This window comes from Bufo bufo, chromosome 9 (assembly GCF_905171765.1).
Source record: "Bufo bufo chromosome 9, aBufBuf1.1, whole genome shotgun sequence".
Classification (NCBI taxonomy): domain Eukaryota; kingdom Metazoa; phylum Chordata; class Amphibia; order Anura; family Bufonidae; genus Bufo; species Bufo bufo.
In genome coordinates, this window is record NC_053397.1 from 26,057,679 (window position 1) to 26,084,232 (window position 26,554).

Sequence of the window (26,554 nt, forward strand, 5' to 3'; positions counted from 1 at the left end):
CTTTCATTGCATTCCCATGACGCACACAAAAGTGCTCCAAGCAGCGTTTTTGAGTGCGTTCTGGGATGCGAAGCAAGACTGATCCGTCATGACTCACAATGTAAGTCAATGGAGACGGATCCGTTTTCTCCGATTCAAAAGAAAACGGATCCGTCCCCCATTGAGCTACAATGGTTTTAGAGACGGCTCCGTCTTGGCTATTTTAGAGATAATACAACCGGATCCGTTCATAACGGATGCAGACGGTTGTATTATTCTAACGGAAGTGTTTTTGCTGATCCGTGACGGAGCCAACAAAAATGCTAGTGTGGAAGTAGCCTTAGTTGTGGCTTGTTCTGTGTCACGTGGCAACCACAGCCCCGTCTGACCAGTTGATAATTTAACACCCGATGTTAATTAACTGGTCTGAACGATATAGGAATACATCATTTGTGTACTGGGTACATGGTCATGGGGTTACTGAGCCAATCCGTTCCATACCTCATGCACAGTGGGAAATAAAATAGTAACAGATCTGTCATCAGCAGCAACAATGAGATAAATTATGTCCACAACAAATGCAGCCAGTATTACAGTTCCACTCAAAATCCCCAGTGCACCAAACATCATGTCTACCTACACGTCCCCTGCGACCTTGTCATTGCCTATCTAGGCATATTAGCCCTTCAGGTCGGAGTTAAACCCCTGCAGCAGCTATAAAGGCGGCCATTTTGGCTTTCACCCATCTTGTGCTGGAGTTGGGGGCTATGAACATTAGGGTTAGAAGGAGATTAAAAAAATGACTGAATTTACTGGTGACTTTTGGAGCGAATGCTCTAGAAACGTGGAGCGTTCTGGTTACAGCGCACACCCCTCAGCTTTGCGGTCCTACAAGGATCCCCTGGAAATATTAGAAAAGTCACATATGAGAGGAGGAGGCTCATGGATCAGCCCGACGGCCACATTCCTGTGAATATGCCGGTTCCTCCATTTCCGCTGTGTCTTGGTGCACATCAGTCTTCAGCTTCCTATTGAAGATGTGTTTCCTAGTAAGCTGCGGACTTTGGAGTAAGCTCCGAGGAAGATGAAACCTCCAAGGCTGATAGCGGTCATTCTTGGCACAATGCCGGCAAATAACCTAAAAAAGGGAAGAAAAATTAGATTAAAGGACTTTTAACGAAAGAACTTCTATAAAATAGTATTTCCAAAACCGATTTGAATCCTATTTACACCTGCTGTGAACGGTGCCATGAATTTGACAGGCACCCTGTGAAAATATCCCAGACTGCAACGGTATTCCATTGCAGTCTATGGAACAAGCAGTTAGAAGATCGCATGTTGAAGTCCCCTAAAGGGACTAAAAAGTACAGTAAAACAAAATTGTAAAAAGTTTGTAAAGAATTTTTTTATTTTTATTTAAATCATCCCCTACTTTCATAATTTTACATAAAACATTTAATTGTAAAAAAAAAAGCACAATCGGCATTGCCCTGTCCGAACTATTTAAATATAACAATATTTATCATGTGCGATAAACACTCTAACCAAAATTTTTTATAAAACTAGATGATTTACCGTACTTTTTTTGGGCATGGTGCATTCCCCCCCAAAATGTAATAAGTGATCAAAAAGTCTATGTACCCCCAAAAAATAATAACCCAATGATACCAATAAAGACCCCCAAAAATTTTTTAAGTATTTTTTTTTTTGCATATTAAGACATAACAGAAACTATGTCAATTCTCTATTGTCGCAATCATACTGACCCACGGAATGAGGCTCTCATGTCATTTTTCACTCTCCGCGTAAACACAAAACCCCAAAAAATCTATTTAAAAAAATTAGGAATTGCTTCAGATGAACATGGCTCACATCAGAATATTACCAAAAGAGGGCAAACCCGCTGAGGACCCAGCCTCTTACCGCCCGATCTCCCTGATCAATCAAGATTTGAAGATTATCTCTAAGCTTATGACCAATAGGCTAGCTCGGCTTCTCCTGAGCCTAATAGGTCTGACACAGGTCGGATTTGTTAAGGGTAGAGCGGCGATCAAAAACATACGTAGAGTATTGTCGGCCCCTTAACGAGTTGAACCATAGGGTAGAGGGAGGTAGGCCCCCGCCCTTGTCACCCTAGGGTGCTGGACACAATGGGGTTTGTGGGGTCTTTTCGAACATACCTGACACAGCTATATCTCAACCCCCAAGCTAGAATCAGCATACCGGGTTTTTTATCGGAACCCTTCTTGCTGCACAGAGGGACCAGACAAGGCTGCCCGCTGTCTCCGCTCTTGTTCAATTTGGCAGTGGAACCCTTGGCCCGATACCTCAACTATCGGGCAAAATTCACAGGTATTAAGATAGGAAGAGTCACCTTAAAAGCAGCTTTCTTTGCGGATGATATTATATTATTCATGGAGAAACCCAGGGAGGAACTACAAGGAGTAATGCATAGTTTGGGAGAGTTTGGAAAACTTTCAGGATTTAGAATTAACATGGCGAAATGTGCACTCCTACAGTTAAAGCGAAATAAGGACACGCCCAATCCAGTTTCAACATTTTGTGGAATACCAATAGCGAAAGATAACATAACATATCTAGGGATAAAAGTGGGACACAAAGCGGACTCCGAAATTATACTCCCCTTTTCCATAAAATAACACAGGAGCTACGAAAATGGCACAATCCACATCTATCACTTTTGGGACGGGTACCTCTCATCAAAATGATGAGTTTTTTGAGACTCCTGTACCCATTGCAGACGCTACCCTTATTAATTAAACATGTGGATATAACTAAGCTATATGGTGAGATTACACATTTTATATGGCAAGGAAAACGCCCTAGGATAGGTCTGAAGAAACTTATGGCCCTAAGGATTAAAGGGGTAATGAATTTACCGAATATTAGAATATACAATCTGACATGTCTTTTCAGACATGTCATAGATTGGATGCGCTGGTCCAGTTTCCATTCAGATTATATGTTGGAGAAGAACCTCTGCTCCCCTTGGGAACCTTGCACCCTACTCCATACAAGTATAGGAAAAGTTTCGGTCTTAGTCAGAAAATTTCAAAATACTTACCATTGTGGGACCACCCGGAATTTGAACAGGGTAGGAGCAATGGTCTCTTTAAGGAATGGAACAAAACAATAGCTGATCTTAGGGAGACCAGCTACAGAAAACACAGTGGAGCATCATTTAAGAGTCTCGACACAGCAATCCAAAGTGCAAACAGTGATATGCAAAATAACCGTGGAGCCCCAGTTATGGGTCTTCAACACAGTGAAAGCCAGATATCCCTCAAAGGAAGGAAAACCGAGCAAAGGTTTTCCATCCTTTGAGGGATATCTGGCTTTAAAGAGGACCTTTCACTTGTAAAAACTATGTGAACTAAGTATGCTGCCATGTAGAGCGGCGCCCGGGGATCTCACTGCACTTACTATTATCCCCGGGCGCCGCTCCGTTCTCCCGTTATGCCCTCCGGTACCTTTGCTCCTTAAGTTATAGTAGGCGGATCTTCCCTTGTCCTGTGGGCGTCTCCTTCTCCTAGGCTGCAGCGCTGGCCAATCGCAGCGCACAGCTCACAGCCTGGGAGGTTTATTTCTCCCAGGCTGTGAGCTGTGCTCTGCGATTGGCCAGCGATACAGCCTAGGAGAAGGAGACGCCCACAGGACAAGGGAAGACCCGCCTACTATAACTTAAGGAGCAAAGGTACCGGAACCTACACTCGCTGAATTATATGGTAGCCGTCATGGCACATAACAGGTAGAATTTAGTGTTAGGAACCAGTCTTACAGAGATCACCTTGACGTGCGGCAGACGGGCTCAAATAATTTTGTACAAAATGATTTGCCAAGCATCTCTAACTTATTAGTATAGCACTTGCAATTATTATGCAATTTTGTACTTTTTTTTCATTTGCAGAGAGCTGTTGCATTGCATGTTTTGTTTTTCATGTGAAAGTGGCTCCCCGCTGCACTGGGGACCCGTGCAGCGCTTAGACCGGGCCGCCGTAAAAAGGTGTATGGGTGGTCACTCAGGGGTTAAGCATTCATCAGATATGATAGTCCGGTCCTGCATGGGACTATAGTGCATGATCAAGACTTGCTCTAGGTAACATATTCTGATCTGCCACATTTTTACTGGTCCTCTGTGTCATCTTCTGGACATGGGGGGTAATATCTCTCCTTGGGGAGAGAGCACCTTAATCGGCATGAGGAGACTTGTCGGCTATATAGACTCTCCTCACGTCTATTAAGGTACTCTCTCCTCAAGGAGAGATAGTACCTCCCTAAATCCTGACTTACGCCTCTCACCCAGTTAAGTACTCTCTACTCTGAACTGATGAGGGTCCGGCACTCCAAAACAGCTGTCTGCAGATGAGGGGCTGGCTTATTTAAAAGGGGTTATCCGACCTCTTAAATTCCCCCCCATATTGCTGAGCCCCTCACACACAATGTACTTACCTCACTCTCTGGCACTCGAGTCGCTTCTGAAGCCCGCACGGCCGCTGCTCAATCTCCTCGGCGTCGGGGGCAGCCAATAGCAGGGGTGACGGGGATGGGCTCATCCCCGTCACCGCCTGCCCCCTCCCCCCACACTGGATATTTTCATCCATGCTGCGGCCGTGTGGGGACCAAGAGCGACAAGGGTGTCGGGGAGCGAGGTAAGTACATTTTGTTTGAGGAACCCGGGCATATGGGGGGGGGGCCTTTCAGGGGTCAGATAACCCCTTTATTATCCAAGTCATGTCTCAAAGCCTAGTTAAAGGGTCGAACAATGACCTTATAGGATTTCTGCATTTGCATCCCCATTTTCTGGACAGACACAGCAGAAACGTGTACAGCGCTAGTAAACCCCAATTTGTAAACCAAGAGAAAAGCTAATGTAGGGCCGCTGCACAGACTGAGGGCAGAGCGCAGCTGGAAACTGTTTAAAGGGTAACTGTCATATTTGTTTTTTTTATGTAATTGGATTGGTCTGACTAAGTTTACCTTAGTTCCCTAGTTAATACTTTTGTATAGGCATTGAATTACCTAGTAATTGCGGCATGTTCTCCCCCCCCCCCCAGGCATTTCAGTGGTGCGGCTAAAACAGCGTTGCTAGGTGTCCTCCGACTCCTATCTTCTAAATACAGAAGACGGAGGCCGTAGTAGTGGGCAGACCCGAACGCTGCGTGCGCGCTCCCATCGGACTGGGATAGTGCCAGATATTCGCGATAAAAATTTGCGATTAGAATATTTGCAATAAAAATTTGCGATTACTCAGGAGGAAGAGGGCGTGTTTAAGTCTGGTGAAAGCCGATTGGTCGGGGTGCGGACAAAATAGAGCATGCATCCGTGCTAAAAAACGGACCCATGGATCGTGCTAAAACACTGAATACACACATTAAAATGAATAGGGACGCGTGCTGCCCGTGGAGAACACGTACAGGACACGTCCATGAAACACTGATGTTTGAATTAGGCTTTACTCAGTTATCAGATTGCCAAGAAGAAACACCTTTTACAGTGGGTCTACGGGTACATGTTCATACAGGTCCATATCTTCCAAACGAATATGACTATATAGTCCTGGATCAGGCACCGCTATGGGGTCTGTACGGGGTCCCACCTCTATCACTCAGCTTACATCTCTGTCCAAGACTGCAATACTAAGTAAGGCTAGGCTCAAAAGATGTAGTCTAGTGTGTATGACTTCTCACTGACTTAATGTGGAGGTGCACGGTGTCGTTTTGAGCCCCAGCTAAGTTTATTTTCTCCAATAGCACGGATTTCAATGCAAAGGTAAAAAAGTAAAAAATAAAAAAAATAAGGAAAAATTTTTTGTTAATCCCACCACCACTCTGCCCAAGTAGTGATGTAAATCTTTAGGGATAGGAAGCTGTTAATGCAAACCAGAATCAGCAGGGGGATGTCTATCTTAATTTCATTACAGCTCCTCCTCCTCCTCTGTGTACGCCCCCGCTTAGATACTCAATGCTTAGACACTATGGACTTTCACGTTTCCAATCTCCCTCAATGAGTGAACAACTGAGCTGTCTCAGCTGTTTCGATAGACTACATGGAAAATGTGGCCCCATGATCTGCAGACCATGGAAGGAGCAAAAGTGAAGATGAAGGAGTTGGAAGGGCTGCATCTGGGACCCCATAATGACCACCCCTGATTCATGTAGTTCCTTCACACAATGAACTGTCCTGGAGATGACCATCCAGAATTAGAAGAAAAATGGACTTGCAAGGGGGTGAGAGACCCTCTACAGCAGATGACAATATGGACAGAAGATAGAAGAACTGATAATGTATCATATAGGGTTTTCAAAGGGTGGTCTTTCTGGAGATGCTTCACTGTTTATCATTTCAAGTTGCTACATGGATAGGAGGTTGTGAACCTTCATTGGCTGAGACTGAGAACTTGTCCACATCTACGGGGAGGTCAACCCTGCAATCCAGGTCCATAATGGTTTTTAGAGTATTCAGTTGTACATAGTTACAGGAGATACGTAATTGAAAGGGGACACTAAGCGCTTAGCCTAGCGATAGACGAAAGCTAATGTGAGCGAAGAAAAACAAATGGTTAAATCCCATCGTTTAGCAGTTAAAATACTCTTGCTGCAAGGATTTTTTGCGGATCAAAGTGAACTTAAGGAACTTAAGTGAAATCAGATCTATTTTTGCAGATTTTGCCATATGGAATGTATAAGGAAAATAGCATAATTGTCAGGCCTGGGCACAGCTGGCTAGACGGCTGAAATCACATAATTGCTTCATTTTGCTTCTCTGTGAAGGTTCTGTGCGTTATCCTTTATGGTAGGTCAGAGTTTACCCTCTCTCTGTGTTCACACCCGATGGCTGGGGCCGTACGACACCCACCTGTAATCCTCCCTCTGATCTCTCTATAATACGCTGGATGTTTATAGTCCTATGCATCTGGTTTATACACATACAGAACTCTATTCCGGTGAGCAATAGCCGCTAGTGGAAGAACTGATGAGGGTAAACACATTCTGGATGGGAGTGATTGTTCTTTGCAGGATTTTTTGTAGGCTTTTAGGATCAGTGCAATGCAAAACAATAGTTGGGAGGGCCTTGGATGTCCAATCAAAGCATGGGGTATAGATTCCTGTTCGAATACAAGGAGTTACTGCAGCTTCATCCCCCCCTCTAGAAGTAGTCAGAACGTTAAAAAAAAGGTTTATCCAGGATCTCGAAATTCCCAAACTTTTTGTTAAAATAAGGATAATTTAATAGCTTTTGTTTTATAGCTATTCGAGAGCCTGATATTCCTGGTGCAAGCGGCATGTTTGATTCAGCTACCCATACTTCCCACATTCATGTGCGCTGGTTTGCACCCGGCTCCACATGCTCAATGTCCGTCGCTATGCTTCTCTACTTCCAATACACCCATCCGCCACACCTCCAAATCTGTCTCCATCATTCCAAATAATACCTGCATGTGCAGGGGGCTTGACATCTGTATCTTCATTGCTGCCACAGTTTCCCAGCCTCCTGTGGCGTGGAATGCAAAAAGCTAACCATGTGACAAACGTAAGTGATGTCACCAGAAGATGAACAAAACTGTGGGAGGCATCATACGACCGCAAGAGAAGTCCTAATAATCAGCATCCGCAATGAAGCAAATACACTCACCTAAAGAATTATTAGGAACACCATACTAATACGGTGTTGGACCCCTTTTTGCCTTCAGAACTGCCTTAATTCTACGTGGCATTGATTCAACAAGGTGCTGATAGCATTCTTTAGAAATGTTGGCCCATATTGATAGGATAGCATCTTGCAGTTGATGGAGATTTGAGGGATGCACATCCAGGGCACGAAGCTCCCGTTCCACCACATCCCAAAGATGCTCTATAGGGTTGAGATCTGGTGACTGTGGGGCCATTTTAGTACAGTGAACTCATTGTCATGTTCAAGAAACCAATTTGAAATGATTCGAGCTTTGTGACATGGTGCATTATCCTGCTGGAAGTAGCCATCAGAGGATGGATACATGTTCTCATTCTGCTTACGCCAAATTCGGACTCTACCATTTGAATGTCTCAACAGAAATCGAGACTCATCAGACCAGGCAACATTTTTCCAGTCTTCAACAGTCCAATTTTGGTGAGCTCGTGCAAATTGTAGCCTCTTTTTCCTATTTGTAGTGGAGATGAGTGGTACCCGGTGGGGTCTTCTGCTGTTGTAGCCCATCCGCCTCAAGGTTGTGCGTGTTGTGGCTTCACAAAGGCTTTGCTGCATACCTCGGTTGTAACGAGTGGTTATTTCAGTCAACGTTGCTCTTCTATCAGCTTGAATCAGTCGGCCCATTCTCCTCTGACCTCTAGCATCCACAAGGCATTTTTGCCCACAGGACTGCCGCATACTGGATGTTTTTCCCTTTTCATACCATTCTTTGTAAACCCTAGAAATGGTTGTGTGTGAAAATCCCAGTAACTGAGCAGATTGTGAAATACTCAGACCGGCCCGTCTGGCACCAACAACCATGCCACGCTCAAAATTGCTTAAATCACCTTTCTTTCCCATTCTGACATTCAGTTTGGAGTTCAGGAGATTGTCTTGACCAGGACCACCCCCCTAAATGCATTGAAGCAACTGTCATGTGATTGGTTGACTAGATAATTGCATTAATGAGAAAAAGAACAGGTGTTCCTAATAATTCTTTAGGCGAGTGTATATTGATAATGTATTTATTCTGAATTGATTACAACAAGGTTTAACCCTTTTGCTACCATGGCGCCCACTCGCACGTGCAGCGGACATCATGGCCAGCAAGTCTCTGCTGTTTCAAACAGCAGAGACCTGCAGCTAAATGCCGATCGCGGTAATTAAAGCCTTTAGATGCTGTGATCAAGTGAGATCATGACATCTAAAAGGGTCAAAAATCCGGACTTGTTACCGGCATCCTCTGTAGAAATTGATGATGCCGGTAATTGACTTAAATGTGCTCAGCCTCACTGAAGAGGCTGAGGGCATTCATGCTGCAATTCTTATTTTGGACACCAGGTGGCAGGCCAACATAAGAAATGAGCAATAGTCAATAATAAATGCATTTTAGAAATCCCTGATTGTTCAAAATTTAAAATAAAAAAAATGGATTTTGTACGCTCACATGCGAGCTTCAAAATCATTACAAAAAAGTAAAAAAAATTTAATAAAAAAAAAAAATATATATATATATATATATATACATACCGGTATATATAAATATATATAAATATATATATATATATATATATATATATATATATATACAGTACAGACCAAAAGTTTGGATACACCTTCTCATTCAAAGAGTTTTCTTTATTTTCATGACTATGAAAACTATGAATTAACACATGTGGAATTATATACATAACAAACAAGTGTGAAACAACTGAAAATATGTCATATTCTAGGTTCTTCAAAGTAGCCACCTTTTGCTTTGATTACTGCTTTGCACACTCTTGGCATTCTCTTGATGAGCTTCAAGAGGTAGTCCCCTGAAATGGTCTTCCAACAGTCTTGAAGGAGTTCCCAGAGATGCTTAGCACTTGTTGGCCCTTTTGCCTTCACTCTGCGGTCCAGCTCACCCCAAACCATCTCGATTGAGTTCAGGTCCGGTGACTGTGGAGGCCAGGTCATCTGGCGCAGCACCCCATCACTCTCCTTCATAGTCAAATAGCCCTTACTTTCAAAGTTTTCCCAATTTTTCGGCTGACTGACTGACCTTCATTTCTTAAAGTAATGATGGCCACTCGTTTTTCTTTACTTAGCTGCTTTTTTCTTGCCATAATACAAATTCTAACAGTCTATTCAGTAGGACTATCAGCTGTGTATCCACCTGACTTCTCCTCAACGCAACTGATGGTCCCAACCCCAATTATAAGGCAAGAAATCCCACTTATTAAACCTGACAGGGCACACCTGTGAAGTGAAAACCATTTCAGGGGACTACCTCTTGAAGCTCATCAAGAGAATGCCAAGAGTGTGCAAAGCAGTAATCAAAGCAAAAGGTGGCTACTTTGAAGAACCTAGAATATGACATATTTTCAGTTGTTTCACACTTGTTTGTTATGTATATAATTCCACATGTGTTAATTCATAGTTTTGATGCCTTCAGTGTGAATCTACAATTTTCATAGTCATGAAAATAAAGAAAACTCTTTGAATGAGAAGGTGTCCAAACTTTTGGTCTGTACTGTATATATTAAAAAAATATAAAAGTTTAAATCACCCCCCTTTCCATACAATAAAAAAATAAATACCTAAATAACAAAAAATATAAACATCATGGGTATTACCGTGACCGAAAATGTCCGTATTATTAATATATAAAAATATTTTTCCAATATGACGAATGGCGTAATGGAAAAAAGGGTCAAAATGGCCAATTTGCCATTTTATCATTGCTTCTCTTACCCAATAAAATGTAATAAAATGTGATCAAAAATGGTATCAATAAAAACTACTGATTTCCCCGCAAAAAATGAGGCCCCGCAGAGCTCAGTAGGGAGTGCACATAGGCTGGTGCTTTTTCCTATAGTGTGCAAGCACGACCACCACTACTGGATTAGTGGGTGGTCGTAAACCCTTAGAAACGTGCATTGTATAATGTGATGGAAAAATTAATCAAGCCAGCAAAGGAGGCAATATGGACAATCACAATACATTAGTAAGTGCCTTGAATTAACTTCCTCTACATGATAAATGTTATTTGCTGAAGTGAGACAACCCCTTTAAGAATGAAGGAATGAGTTGAAGGGAATTGTGACGCCCCAGAGCGTAGTTACCCTATTGCATGCTGACTTGGTAGGGTTGATTATGCTGATTAAACAATACCTCATTTATGTCTGTACAATGCACCTTCCAAACTGCACATTAATACGCAAATTAGCTAGTTGGAGCACCAAGGGTCCGGCCGGAGTCCCTGAAGCACCAGTTTGTGAACACCCCTGCAGCCTTACTGCCTCCCTGGATCCCACAGGATGTCTAGCCCCGTCAAGCTCTGGAACTGCGCATCGTACAGACATAAATGAGGTATTGTTTTAATCAGCATGATCAACCCTACCAGTGTGCCTGGCTTCATAGGGTTGATCAAACTGACAGATGCTTTTTAAAAAGAAACAATTCAGCCATAAATAAATGTAGTTATTTTCACTACATACCCTGTGATGCCACGAGTTCTCCAAACATCACTAAGCGCCAGCAACACATTTCCACTTGCAGTACTCGATCCAGTCTGTAGGAGAAAAATGAAAACTTCTATTTAATCAGCTCACTTTGAGCTTTGTCTTACTTTTTTTCATTATAATTTCATTTTAATTAAAATTTTATTTTCTCTTGTATAAGAATTTACAAACTGATCACTCAATTCCTGTACAATATGTGAAAAACTAGAGAAAGGAACCCTAATTGTAGAAAAATACAAAAAAATAAAAAACAAGAAATTCCACCACTAATAGTGCCCGCCTTGTAGATCCAAGATCAGTTTCTGAACATAAGGCAACTGGCAGCAGCAGAAGCACTCCCCCACTACTCGATCTGCAACAGAAGACCAAACACACTAAGCATGGCTCTCTAAGTGAATCCTAACCATCTGCCACGCAAACGGAACGGATTAGGCCTCATGCACACGACCGTTGTGTGCATCCGTGGCCGTTGTTCAGTTTTTCGTGATTTTCTGCGGACCCATTGACTTTCAATGGGTCCGTTGAAAACTCGGAAAATGCACCGTTGTTCATCCGCGGCCGTGATCCGTGTTTCCTGTCCGTCAAAAAACGGTTCACGGACCCATTCAAGTCAATGGGTCCGTGAAAAAACACGGATGCACACAAGATTGGCATCCGCGTCCGTGGTCGTAGGCTACTTTCACACAGACAGATCCGCAGATCCGTCTGCATAAAAGCTTTTTCAGAGCTGAGTTTTCACTTCGTGAAAACTCAGACAGTATATTCTAACACAGAGGCGTTCCCATAGTGATGGGGACGCTTCAAGTTAGAATATACTACGAACTGTGTACATGACTGCCCCCTGCTGCCTGGCAGCACCCGATCTCTTACAGGGGGCTGTGATCCGCACAATTAACCCCTCAGGTGCCACACCTGAGGGGTTAATTGTGCATATCATAGCCCCCTGTAAGAGATCAGGTGCTGCCAGGCAGGAGGGGGCAGACCCCCCTCCCCTGTATTTAACTCATTGGTGGCCAGTGCGGCCTCCCCTTCCCCCCCCTCCCTAATTAAAATCACCCCCCCATCATTAGTGGCCAGTGCGGCCTCCCCTCTCCCCCCCCCCTAATTAAAATCACCCCCCCATCATTGGTGGCCAGTGCGGCCTCCCCTCTCCCCCCTCCCTGATTAAAATCACCCCCCCCATCATTGGTGGCCAGTGCGGCCTCCCCTCTTCCCCCCCCTAATTAAAATCACCCCCCCCCATCATTGGTGACCAGTGCGGCCTCCCCTCTCCCCCCCCCCCAATTAAAATCACCTTCCCCCATCATTGGTGGCAGCGGAGAGTTCCGATCGGAGTCCCAGTTTAATCGCTGGGGCTCCGATCGGTAACCATGGCAACCAGGACGCTACTGCAGTCCTGGTTGCCATGGTTACTTAGCAATTTTTTGAAGCATTATACTTACCTGCGATGTCTGTGTCCAGCCGGGCGCTCCTCCTACTGGTAAGTGACAGGTCTGTGCTATAGGCAATGCGCCGCACAGACCTTTCACTTACCAGTAGGAGGAGCGCCCGGCCGGTCACAAACAGCGAGGGTAAGTATAATGCTTCTAAAATTGCTAAGTAACCATGGCAACCAGGACTGCAGTAGCGTCCTGGTTGCCATGGTTACCGATCGGAGCCCCAGCAATTAAACTGGGACTCCGATCGGAACTCTCCGCTGCCACCAATGATGGGGGAAGGTGATTTTAATTAGGGGGCGGGAGAGGGGAGGCCGCACTGGCCACCAATGATGGGGGAAGGTGATTTTAATTAGGGGGGGAGAGGGTAGGCCGCACTGGCCACCAATGAATATAATACTGGGGAGGGAGGGAGGGGGGCCGCACTGGCCACCAATGATGGGAGCGGGTGATTTTAATTAGAGGGGGGGAGAGGGGAGGCCGCACTGGCCACCAATGATGGGGGAAGGTGATTTTAATTAGGGGGGGAGAGGGTAGGCCGCACTGGCCACCAATGAATATAATACTGGGGAGGGAGGGGGGCCGCACTGGCCACCAATGATGGGGGGGGGGTGATTTTAATTAGGGGGGGGGAGGGGAGGCCACACTGGCCACCAATGAGTTAAATACAGGGGAGGGGGGTCTGCCCCCTCATGCCTGGCAGCACCCGATCTCTTACAGGGGGCTATGATACGCACAATTAACCCCTCAGGTGCGGCACCTAAGGGGTTAATTGTGCGGATCACAGCCCCCTGTAAGAGATCGGGTGCTGCCAGGCAGCAGGGGGCAGTCATGTACACAGTTCTTAGTATATTCTAACTTGAAGCATCCCCATCACTATGGGAACGCCTCTGTGTTAGAATATACTGTCGGATATGAGTTTTCACGATCTAACTCAAATCCGATGGTATATTCTAACATAGAGGCGTTCCCATGATGATGGGGACGCTTCAAGTTAAAATATACCATCGGATTGGAGAAAACTCCGATCCTATGGTATATTAACTCCTGACTTTACACTGAAAGTCAATGGGGGACGGATCCGTTTGCAATTGCACCATATTGTGTCAACGTCAAACGGATCCGTCCCCATTGACTTGCATTGTAAGTCAGGACGGATACGTTTGGCTCCGCACGGCCAGGCGGACACCAAAATGACTTTTTTCTCATGTCCGGGGATCCTCCAAAAATCAAGGAAGACCCACGGAAGAAAAAACGGTCACGGATCACTGAACAACGGAAATCTGTTTTGCGGACCGCAAAAAAAACGTCCGTGTGCATGAGGCCTTAGGCAGAAGTTAACACTTGAACAAATCTTGCTGAGAACACAAAACTGTTTAATATTTTAGTAGGTGCAAGTTACCCTGTAGACTGACACATACACTGGCTGTCTTTGTCTGTGCTTGCGTTCCTCGTTTTCTTCTTCCAGTCAGTGAAGAAAATGTTCCTATCCATTCAAGTTCCATATTTTTATTCCCAGGGGGCAGTAATGCAGCAGCTAAAACGTATTTTTTGCTTTATAAGACGCACTTTTCCCCCCCAAAGGTGGGGTAAAATGTCAGTGCGTCTTATGGAGCGAATACTAGTGAGCGCTTTCATTATGAAAGCTCCCACTAGTATCCAGGAGGAGCAGGGAGCTGTACCTGTAGTGCTGTACTCACCGCTCCTTGGTCTTCTCTGGCCTGCGCTGCACTGTGCTGACTGTGTATAGTGTTAGGAAGTAGTGCGTGCACTATGGCCCGACGTTGTACGTAGTCAGGTCACAATGTACCATGGGTCCGGAGAAGACCAGGGAGTGGTGAGCGCAGGAGAGAATGGCAGCAGAGCTGGAGTTGCAAGTTAATTTATTTTAGCTCTGATGGGGTCAGATCTGATATGGGGTCTGATCTGAGGTGTGACACGGGGGTCTGCTTGGATGTCTGATCTGATATGGGGGGTCTTATCTGAGTTCTGATAAGGGGTTCTGATATGGGGGTCTCATAAGTGGGTCTGATCTGAGGTGTGACACGGGGGTCTGCTTGGATGTCTGATCTGATATGGGGGTCTTATCTGAGTTCTGATATGGGGGTCTCATAAGTGGGTCTGATCTGAGGTTTGAAATGGAGGCCTGATCTGAAGTCTGACAAAGACTGGGGGATCTGTTGCGAGGTCTGATGAAAACATTTTTTTTTCTTTTTTTCCTCCTCAATCTAGTTACGTCTTATAAAACAAAAAATATGATCATTTTCTCTGTCAACTTACAACCACTCTTGAGCAAGAAATGGCCATTGAGTCACTTTCCTTTTTTCCCCCACTCCTTTTTTCAGTGAATATATTTTTTCTCAGTAGGGGGCGGCAATGAGCACATGAGAAGATCCTCCCAGGAAATTTTAATATTGCTTCACACCAAATAGTCACATAAGAAGACATAATACTGTATATACTACTTGGCTTTGTACAAATGCAGTTATTTTGGCACAGGTGGGCCATGCTCTCTCTCTCTTTACCTTTGCCAGCATTATACGGGTTTTCACTACATCCAGGGGGGTAGTAACCGCAGCTGCAAAACCACCTGAGCAGTAAAAAAAAAAAAAAAAAAAAAAAAAGACAAATAAGACCTTGTTGGGGATTGATCTCACAGTAAAGTTCCCACAACCTTTGTCAAGACGTCTTAAAATGCGATGTTTATATATAAACTACATCAAACGTATGACTGGGTCATCCAGCTTCTGACTGCGGAGAACGGTTCTCAGGGGCCCGCTTTCGGCTCCTTACAGCGCTCCTTCTATAAACAAGACCATACTTTTTTTTTTATTTTTTATAATCAAACGATTAACGAGACGCCGTCCTGTATGTGCACTGTACGTCATGTAAAGCATCCACTTGTTAAAAAGGGATGCAAAACTTTAAAATGATTTTCCAGTTTTATGTAAATCAAGCTGAACCACTGTGTACACAAAAAGTTCTACAACTTTTTGTTTCAATTCCTCACTATTGCCAAGATACATGTTTGCTGTCAGGGAATGAGAACATTCTTGTTTACATTCAGAGACTACAAACCTGTAAACAGCTCCCCCTGTTCTCAGATGAGAAGTGGATACAATTGTATCCAGCGTAGACAATGCTAAACAGTCAAGGAGTGCACACTGATACATTGTAGCAAACCGTTTTGTGCTGCTACTGATGTATATAGCTCACAGAGCATTGTCTAGACTTGATACGGTTGTATCTTTCTTTCAGCTGAGAGCAGGACTAGATCTGTACAGGTTACACCCACTGAATGTAGACAAGAGTGCCCCCATTCACTGACTGCAAACCAAAAAAAGTCGAAAGTTGTAGAACTTTTCAGGCTAATTTTACACTAGCGTTTTGAGATCTGTCTGCATTCCCTATTTTCACTATAATGGGGACCGGCGGCGATTTGGCAGCAACCCGGCAAATATGCAGAGAATCGTCCGGACAAATAACGCTGCGTGCAGTAGTTTTCGTCAGGCCGCATGTTTGCCAGGTCGCGCCCGGATTTAAGCTGGTCCCCATTATATTGGATGGGGCTGGTGGGCGTCAAGTAGCGTCCGGCATTACCAGATCCAGACATCTCCGGCAGGTTGATGTTAACGCAAGTGTAGAACGGGCCTTATTATACAATCTAGTCCAGGATTAGAAAAACATGGCTCTTTATTCCCCTACCACCACATCTTTCCATGACTTATATCGGGTATTGCAGCACAGCTCCATTACAGTTAATTAGATTAGGCTGCAATACCACACACAACCTATGGACAGGTGGGGTGCTGTTTTTAAAAGCCACATTTTTCTAACCCCGCATATCGCCTTTAATCTTCAGTTACAACTAAAAATGTCCTGTGCCATTCACTTTGAGCCTAGAGACGGGAGAGAAACTACCGCTTTTGGGATTATAGACTTTGCAGAAAAATCCTCGCCCTTTGAGCACGAATTATGATGGAGGACGGGTTTTCAAAAAAAAAAAAGTGTTATAGTGGGTTGCAAATGGTTTAAAAAACTCAAGAGGGTATACTCACCTCACTGACCACCCGCTGCTGTTCCGACAGTGTCCTTCTCTAGGATACAGGAAAAACATTCCAGTGCTGCCACACGCAAAAACTGGGTTCTTTTTTTTAGTCACGAGATACAAGCAGATAAAAAAAACGTTGACACGTTTCAGGCTACTCTAACCCTTTATCAAAACGTTTTGATGAAGGGCTAAAGTAGGTTGAAACACATCAATGTTTTTAATCTGCTTGTATTCCGCAACTAAAAAAAATAATCCAGTTTTTACATGTGGCAGCCCTGGAATGTTTTTCCTGTATCCTGGTTGGAGATCCGTCTCACAGTGACACACCGATTTTCAAGAATCTCGGGGCTGGTAAGGGCAATCACCTATATTGTGCAGTGTCTGGCTCTAGTCCTGACACAGCAGGAAACGGCATTCAGCCAATCACTGGCTGAGCAGAATTCACTGTCATTTCCTGCTGTGTCAGGATAAGAGCAGGAAGTGGAACGCAGCGGGCACCCAGAATGGCAGCGATGGGAGATTGCTGAGCATAAACTCTTTTTGTTTATTTATTTTTTATAACTTGCACCCTACTGTCACACTTTAATGCCCCTGACTTCCACCCTTGACCACCCTTTCCACGGTCTTTGTTTTGGATCTTCAAGGAAATGTGTCGCCAAAATTTTTATCTGCCAGTTAAAACCAGATAGTGCCACATATGTATTTTTCTAATCTATTTCTGATTGCAGATTTATTCCATCTCCTGAACATGATTATGGGGGCGGCCATCTTGCCTGAGCTATTCTTAAAAGCATTAAGAAAATTGCTTTACGGGAGCCCCATGGGCTATAGACACAATGGTCAGGAGAGGACCTCATTGCCTTCTATGGGAGAGTTTTCTAGGCATGATCTATAACCTGTGCAGAGGTCATTGTACAGGGAATGAATGGATCCTGTCGTATCTATACACAGAGGTGATAGCATTACAGGCAGGATTAGAATGACATAAGCAGGTAACTGCATCTGAGGTCAGTGACGTCACCGTACATTGGTCACATGGCCTAGGAGCAGCTCAGTCCCTTTCAAGTCAATGGGACTGAACTGCGATACCAAGCACAGCCACTATACAACGTGCGGCGCTGTGCCTGGTGAGCTGCGAGTAGGGTGCTGCATTCACAGCCACTCCGGCCTCTTCAAAAACGTGGTCCTGAGGATAGACCATTAATATTAAATTCCTGGATAACCCCTTTAAATTCTGGACATTTTGGGCGTTCCGTAGAATGTCACGCAAAGATTTTGTTGGATTTCCTTGAACGTGTTCTCCAACACAAAAATTTTAACATTTCCCATCTTCATCCTTTAGGATCTTCCAGCCACAATAACACTATAAACCCTCTAGTCCCCCGTCTGTTGCTTCCTCGCTGCCCAGATGTTCTGTCCTCCGCTGCTTTTGCATCGAAGCTTTCTGCAGCCTGTAGGCTCTTGCAACTAATTTTTTCTCCCCTCCTGACACCACTTAATCTGCCCTGCTGACAGGGCTGTCACATGGACAGTGAATCATGGCCTTTCTTCAGGAGTCGAGAAAAGCCCTGAAGATCAGCTCGGGGCAGACAGCTGCACGGTCCTGCACTCGGCTCGGGGCAGCCTCTGCACATAGGATTGTCTTCTACTACCAGGATTACGGGTGTGAGGGTGATTGACACCTTCTTTATTATAACCAAAGCAAATTTGTCAAAAACATTTGTCCGCCTTTCATCTTAATGCAACTTTTTCTTTGACCTCTTTTGTAGAGTGACCTCCGGACGCTAAACAACAAAAGCAGCGATGGCGCTCTAAACAAACCAGCTTTGCCTGGACCTCATATGCTTCCACTCTTTTTTATTTTTTTTCTGCTCTCCTCTTTTAATGTGTTTTTCCCCTCTTCCTCAGTTTAACTTATAATCCCTTGCACCTGCAAATGCTCCACAGACTGCAGACTGCCAAGAATCGAGCGGACGGCTCTGCTTCCATGACCAGAGATCCTGGAATGAAAAACAGAAGAGAAAATAAAAATGTATAAAAAAAAAAAAATATGGAGGAATTTTATTACACGCTTTAGATCATCTGCAAAAGGGTTGATTTCAAGGATGGGAACTGACGTAAAAGGGGTCACGGAAAGCATTACAGGTCAGACTTGGGAAAAGCCGTGACTTTAGAACTACAACTCCCAGATTACTGTATCAGTCAGCAGGGGGCACCACACTTTACGCATAAAACTGTGACATAATAAAAGATTAATAAAAACGACATAGTAATAATAGGTTACAATACACTATAAAGAATTAGCAAGTTCCCTTCATTATTTTCTTGGCTGTGTCATCACAGACCTCCCCTGCTATACCATTCGGCTCCCGACAAGCCTGATAAACAGCCGATTCTGAATGGGGAACCTTTGGCTGACTAGACATTTACCCTGGAATAGCTGGAAATGGTGATCCTTTAGCTTCATTTCCAGCCTTTTTTTTTGGTAAGTTAATATTTGCATTTCTCATGAAATAACAATTCTGGAGCATATTTTCTTATAATTCTGCGCTGTGCCTTTCCTCCGTTATCCCTCCTGGAAAAGTAAGAATACATTGACAATTGGGAGTTACCATTACCCTCGTCAGAGGGACGTGTCCCGACACAATCTGAAACTATCGGTACGGATTGGACAGTGTCAGAGTGTGTAGGAACACACCTCCAATTGGTGACAATATATTTCTAGCAAGAATATGTGGAATGACACTAAAGATGTTACAGGATGGTCATTTCATGAGGAATAAAATAAAATGATATACTGCAACACGAAAGGTGAAGAAGCCTTTAAAAAATCTGATTAGTAAAGGAAAAAAACAGTACCATGGAGGAGTTAGGCTACTTTCACACTAGTATTTTTTGCGGATCCTTAATGGATCTGCAAAAACACTTACATTACAATAATACAACCGCATGCATCCGTCCTGAACGGATCTGGTTGTGATATGTCTTCTATAGCCATGACTTTGAACACCATTAAAAGTCAATGGAGGACGGATCCGTTTTCTATTGTGCCAGATTGTGTCAGAGAAAACGGATCGGTCCCTATTGACTTACATTGTGTGTCAGGACGGATCAGTTTGGCTCAGTTTCGCTGCAGGCAGCGATTTGGTGTCCGCCTCCAGAGCGGAACGGAGACTGATCGGAGGCAAACTGATGCGTTCTGAGCGGATCCTTTTCCATTCAGAATGCATTAGGGCAAAACTGATCCATTTTGGACCGCGTGTGAGAGCCCTGAAGGGATCTCACAAACGGAAAGCCAAAACGCGAGTGTGAAAGTAGCCTTACTCATATTCCTCCTTGTTTGTATTTAAAAAGGTTGTCCGGTCCCTAAATCAAAATTCTTTTTATGTGCCCCTAACACCCCTCACCATACATGCATGCCCCCAATACCTGCTTTTCATGTCTGTGCTTTCTTTCCCTCTGTCTGGGCATCAGATCTGTTTACTTTCCTAGTTTTCTGTTTTGGTAACTTTATTGATAAAGCCTGGCTGCAGAGTGATGATTCACAGGCTGGCCCCTCCCCCCCACTGTTCAGTCTGCAGCAGCTCCACCCACTATATGTGGCCATGTTACTACATCCAGACAGGACTCCTGTTAGTCTACTTCTCACTCAGTGTCTAAATAACATCACTGACCGTCCGCAGGCAATCACATCCAATCACATGTGTATCTAATCCTATCATGTATGTGTGCTTCATACACAGCCTGTTGGGTGCGATACTGCTTGCTGGGCTTTGTATCTAATCCCATTTGTACTAGATTACCTGCTGAGCTGTGTATCTAATCCCATTTGTACTAGATTACCTGCTGAGCTGTGTATCTAAACCCATCTTGCACTATACTGGCTGGTGTCATTTGTATCTAATCCCATCTTGTATGATACTGTCTGGTGTGTATCTAAACTTATCATGTCAGATACTGTGTGCTGTGCCTCTGTATCTATTAATCATCTGCGATACAGTCTATTTTTCCTGTATCAAAGATTATCATGTGTGATCCTGCCTGCTGAGCTGTGTATCTAATCCTATCTTGTATGATACTGCCTGCTGAGCCGTGTATCTAATCCTATCTTGTATGATACTGCCTGCTGAGCTGTGTATCTAATCCTATCTTGTATGATACTGCCTGCTGAGCTGTGTATCTAATCCTATCTTGTATGATACTGCCTGCTGAGCTGTGTATCTAATCCTATCTTGTAGGATACTGCCTGCTGAGCCGTGTATCTAATCCTATCTTGTATGATACTGCCTGCTGAGCTGTGTATCTAATCCTATCTTGTATGATACTGCCTGCTGAGCTGTGTATCTAATCCTATCTTGTATGATACTGCCTGCTGAGCTGTGTATCTAATCCTATCTTGTATGATACTGCCTGCTGAGCTGTGTATCTAATCCTATCTTGTATGATCCTGCCTGCTGAGCTGTGTATCTAATCCTATCTTGTATGATACTGCCTGCTGAGCCGTGTATCTAATCCTATCTTGTATGATACTGCCTGCTGAGCTGTGTATCTAATCCTATCTTGTATGATACTGCCTGCTGAGCTGTGTATCTAATCCTATCTTGTATGATACTGCCTGCTGAGCTGTGTATCTAATCCTATCTTGTATGATACTGCCTGCTGAGCCGTGTATCTAATCCTATCTTGTATGATACTGCCTGCTGAGCCGTGTATCTAATCCTATCTTGTATGATACTGCCTGCTGAGCTGTGTATCTAATCCTATCTTGTATGATACTGCCTGCTGAGCTGTGTATCTAATCCTATCTTGTATGATACTGCCTGCTGAGCTGTGTATCTAATCCTATCTTGTAGGATACTGCCTGCTGAGCCGTGTATCTAATCCTATCTTGTATGATACTGCCTGCTGAGCTGTGTATCTAATCCTATCTTGTATGATACTGCCTGCTGAGCTGTGTATCTAATCCTATCTTGTATGATACACCCTGCCGAGCTGTGTATCTAAAGCCTGATGCACATGGCCGTATCCGTTTTGCAGTCTGCAAACTGCGCATCTGCTAAATAAGGACACCGCCCTTGTGCGACTGGCATTTTTTTTGCAGAGCCATTTACGGTACTTCTCTGGGTTCGAGGTCTGGATTTTGAGGACCAGAATAAGACGACATGTTCTATCTAAATAGCAGGGGTGCACATAGAAGAGAAAGGGCCTGAATAATGATGTTCATTTTTGCCACGCAGTATAAAAGGGCCTAGTGTTTGCCCCCCCCCCCCCCCCATCAGCTGCCAAGTGCACATGCAACAGGTCATAGGTGCAAATCTGCTGACAGATGACCTTTAATTGCTTACAACTCCAGGAGCACAGTCTTGTACAGGTTCACACCACCCAGTAGCAAAGGGGCTGGATCCTTAGGGGCCCGCTCTGCCTCTATGGTGATGGTAGTTGACACTGAAGTCTAATTAAATAACTTGGAAAAACAAAAAGTGGTGTAATATTTCCTGCAGGGATAGGAATATCAGGGTGTAAACGCCTTCAGATTCTGTCATCTCCCGACACTACAGAGACACAAAGAGAAATTTACACAAGCTAATCCCTTTCTGACAGTTGACAAAGACTTACAAATATCAGGGTTCCCAAGAACGCCGGCGGAGAAACTTGTGCTAATGTTTAATCTGCTACTCTGTAGATATTACTGTACCGTGTCACTGATATTTATTTTGAAGGTTTACAATTTTAGGTTAACCTTTGGTGAACCCCTTCACAAACCATTAAGTAAATGCTTAAAGGGAAGGTCCACCATTATAACATTTTTCTTAAAAATGTATTAAAGGGGTGGTGCAGCGGTTTTATACTGATGACCGATCCTCGGGAGAGGTCATCAATATCAGACTGGCGGGGGTCCGACCTGCTGTTTTTTAACTACAGATTCTGTGTGTCTCCATGGTAACAGACTACAGACTGTAGTCTGACCCTGAAGTCATGCTCCGGTCTATCTGTCCACCACTTCTTACTAACATACTTTTGCAGGAGTAGGGGACAGTTGGTTGGCAATATGACTGCAGGATCAGACTACACAGTAGTCTGTTACCATTGAGACGCATCGGTCTGCAGAGAAGCTGTAGACACAAAACAATGGGAGATTTGCAGTTTTACTCATTTTGGACCCCAATTTTTTTTTTTCAATTGGCCTTTATTAAAAATATTCAGCAGTTCTGTTAATTAAAGGAGTTGCGCAGGGGTTTTATATTAATGAACTACCCTCAGGATAGGTGATCAATATGAGATCGGCAGGGGTCCAACACCCGCCACCCCCGCGATCAGCTGTTTGAAGAGGAGGCGGAGGACAGATGGAAAGGAGTGTGACTGCAGGGTCAGACTACATAGGGGTTGTCTGTAGTCTGTTACCATGGAGACACACAGATCTGCACAGAATCTGTAGTTCGATTACAGCAGGCGATTTCCAAATCAAAACTGTTCCATAAGTGTCTTTTTAAAAAATGTATTAAAAATAATTGTTAATGTGTACATATACTTTCATGAGAATCATTTGTTTCTATGGAATTAATTTCTCCTATAATATCAGGGACCAAAATCTATTATCAAAATGCCAAAATAGGGAATCCCTTCTTCAGACCTCTAATCAATTAGCCATAGCAGAGAACTACTGTAGAAATGGCGTCTCTTGGGTGGACTTGACATGTTCATGTGTTACATGAACCACCCACTGATTTTGATTTACAACATGTTATGCTTTATTCAACCTGTGGTGGCGCTGCAGAAAAACATAAAGGCATTGTGCCGCCATTAAAACGTTCATTTAATATAATTCAGCATGAAAAACTAATTATTTTTCTGTTACAAAAATGCTCCAGTTGTAAAACATTCTCTTTTCTTCATTATAATGGCGCCCCTTGGTGTTTCTGTATAAGTAGTGCACATGTCCACCTACTGAGGTGGTCACACATGCTCAGTTTTATCCTTCAACTGCCACCAGTCCTATCTACTGTTAGTAGCGTTAGTTCAGGGAGTGAGCTGCAGCACAAAAAGGATACACCCTCTGAGCTGTGAGAGGGAGAGAGCAGCAGCAGAGAGGACACACCCCCTGATAAAGGACATGCCTCTGAGCTGCCATTCTGAAAAGAGCAATAAATGGGGAGACCTTCATGAGAGGTCCAGGGCTGGTTCTAGGTTTGTTAGAAAGTGACTGTCATGTACTACTAGAAGAGATAGAAGACGTATTATTAATATTGTTAAGCAAGCAAAGCAGGAAGGGGACGTGGATGTTCTTGTCCATCTAGGGACAAATGACCTGGCTTGCAATGAAGTGTCAGAGGTGAAAAAATCTTTTATCACACTTGGTAATGACGTACAGGATTTTGCATCCACCATTTCATTTTCTGAAGTTCTGCCTGTGCATAATGTTCAGAATGATAGGCAGAGGCGCATAAAGGAGTTCAACATATGGCTTGGTAAAAGGTGTCAAGAGCAAGGATTTGGCTTTGTTTCTCATGATAGCTCTACTTGGAATAGAAAGGAACTGTACAAAAAAGATGGTTTGCATCTTTCTCTCAAAAGATACAAATGTACTTAGTGAACAACTCCAAGAATTTGCGAAAGAGTATTTAAACTAGGAAGGGGGGGCAAAAGAGTGAAAATAAAAGAGTCCAATTGCCCCCCGAAACAATGCCAGAACAGGTCAGAAGCACAGAGGTTAAGAAATTATAAGCTCAGAGTCCTGTCTACAAATGCTCGCAGTTTAGGTAAAAAAATCAATGAACTTGGGTCAATAATGGCATCTGAGAATGTAGATTTAGTGACTGTTACGGAGACATGGTTTAATGAAAGAAATGACTGGGACATAACCATACCAAGGTACTCTTTATACAGAAGAGACAGAGAAGGCAAGAAAGGAGGAGGAGTGGCCCTGTATGTGAAAGATAGCATTAAATCTATCCTAATACAAGTTGGTGAGGCCAACATAGAGTCAGTTTGGGTTACGTTGCAGTTTGCTAACCATGCAGTAACTCGTGTAGGTGTGATATATAGACCACCTGGTCAAGTTAAAGAACTAGATGATCTACTAGTTGAAGAAATGGCTAAAATGACAATGAAAGGAGAAGTTATCATTATGGGAGATTTCAATCTTCCAGATATAAACTGGAAAACCAAAATAGCAAGTTCTACCAGGAGTACAGATATTCTAAATTCCCTACTGGGGTTATCTCTACAACAAGTGGTTGAGGAGCCAACCCGGAGGGAGGCCATTTTGGATTTGGTATTCACAAATGGGGATTCGATATATGATGTCATTGTAGGCGAAACCTTGGGATCTAGTGATCACCAGTCAGTGTGGTTTAATATAAGAACAGTGAAAGAGTCCCACCACACAAAAACAAAAGTTTTAGACTTTAGAAAAACAGGACTTTTCAAAAATGAAATTAGTCATAAATGAGTCCTTATCAGACTGGAACGGATTACATGGAGTCCAGGAGAAATGGGACTACTTAAAAGGTGCATTATTGAAGGCAACAGAAAATTGCATTAGACTTGTCAGTAAAAGCAAAAAAAGGAAGAGACCACTGTGGTACTCAGCAGAAGTGGCCCAAATCATTAAAAATAAAAAGCTAGCATTTTGTAATTATAAAAAAAACCAGAGCAATGAAGATAAGGAAATCTACAAGATTAGGCAGAGAGAGGCCAAGCAAGTTATAAGAACTTCTAAAGCGCAGGCAGAAGAAAAACTAGCTCAGTCTATGAAAAAAGGGGATAAGACATTCTTCAGATATATAAATGAAAAAAGGAAATTAAAACAAGGAATAACTAAATTAAAAACAAAGGACGGAAGGTATGTAGAAGAGAATAAAGGGCTAGCCGACTGCCTTAATGAATACTTCTGTTCAGTTTTTACAAAAGAAAAAGGAGAAGGACCTCCACTAGAAAGGATGACTAATAAATCATTTGATGCATGTATCTTTACAGAGGAAGATGTTCTAAGTTTGCTGTCTAAGGTGAAGACAAATAAGTCACAGGGGCCTGATGAGATACACCCAAAATTATTAAAAGAGCTTAGTGGTGAGCTGGCAAAACCGTTAACAGATTTATTTAACCAATCATTAGTGACAGGAGTCGTCCCGGAAGATTGGAAATTGGCAAATGTCGTGCCCATTCACAAGAAAGGTAGTAGGGAGGAATCGAGCAACTATAGACCAGTGAGTCTGACATCAATAGTAGGCAAATTAATGGAAACCCTATTAAAGGATAGGATTGTGGAACATCTAAAATCCCATGGATTGCAAGATGAAAAACAACATGGGTTTACTTCAGGGAGATCATGTCAAACAAATCTTATAGATTTTTTTGACTGGGTGACTAAAATAATAGACGGTGGAGGTGCAGTAGACATCGCATATCTAGATTTTAGTAAGGCTTTTGACACTGTCCCACATAGAAGACTTATCAATAAACTGCAGTCATTGAGCATGGACTCCCATATTGTTGAGTGGATTAGGCAGTGGCTGAGTGACAGACAACAGAGGGTTGTAGTCAATGGAGAACATTAAAAACAAGGTCATGTTACCAGTGGGGTTCCACAGGGATCTGTACTGGGACCAATTTTGTTTAATATCTTCATAAGTGATATTGCAAAAGGCCTCGATGGTAAGGTTTGTCTTTTTGCTGATGACACAAAGATATGTAACAGGGTTGATGTTCCTGGAGGGAAACACCAAATGGAAAAGGATTTAGGAAAACTAGAAGAATGGTCAGAACTCTGGAAACTGAAATTTAATGTGGATAAGTGCAAGATAATGCACCTGGGGCGTAAAAACCCAAGGGCAGAATATAGAATATTTGACACAGTCCTGACCTCAGTATCTGAGGAAAGGGATTTAGGAGTAATT

General features: G+C 43.5%; 1 protein-coding gene across 1 annotated transcript in view; it reads right to left on the bottom strand.

Moving 5' to 3' along the window:
• Positions 1 to 404: 404 nt before the first annotated feature.
• The window catches only part of SLC25A26 (solute carrier family 25 member 26), a 132,442-nt gene continuing 106,292 nt past the window's right edge, over positions 405 to 26,554 (bottom strand). The window contains exons 7-10 of the mRNA XM_040407607.1: positions 18,589 to 18,658; positions 15,133 to 15,197; positions 11,148 to 11,221; positions 405 to 1,117 (exon numbers count right to left, since the gene is read on the bottom strand). Of these exons, the coding sequence (XP_040263541.1) occupies positions 1,000 to 1,117; positions 11,148 to 11,221; positions 15,133 to 15,197; positions 18,589 to 18,658 (327 nt within the window). The 3' untranslated portion in view covers positions 405 to 999. The remainder of the gene's footprint in view (positions 1,118 to 11,147; positions 11,222 to 15,132; positions 15,198 to 18,588; positions 18,659 to 26,554) is intronic.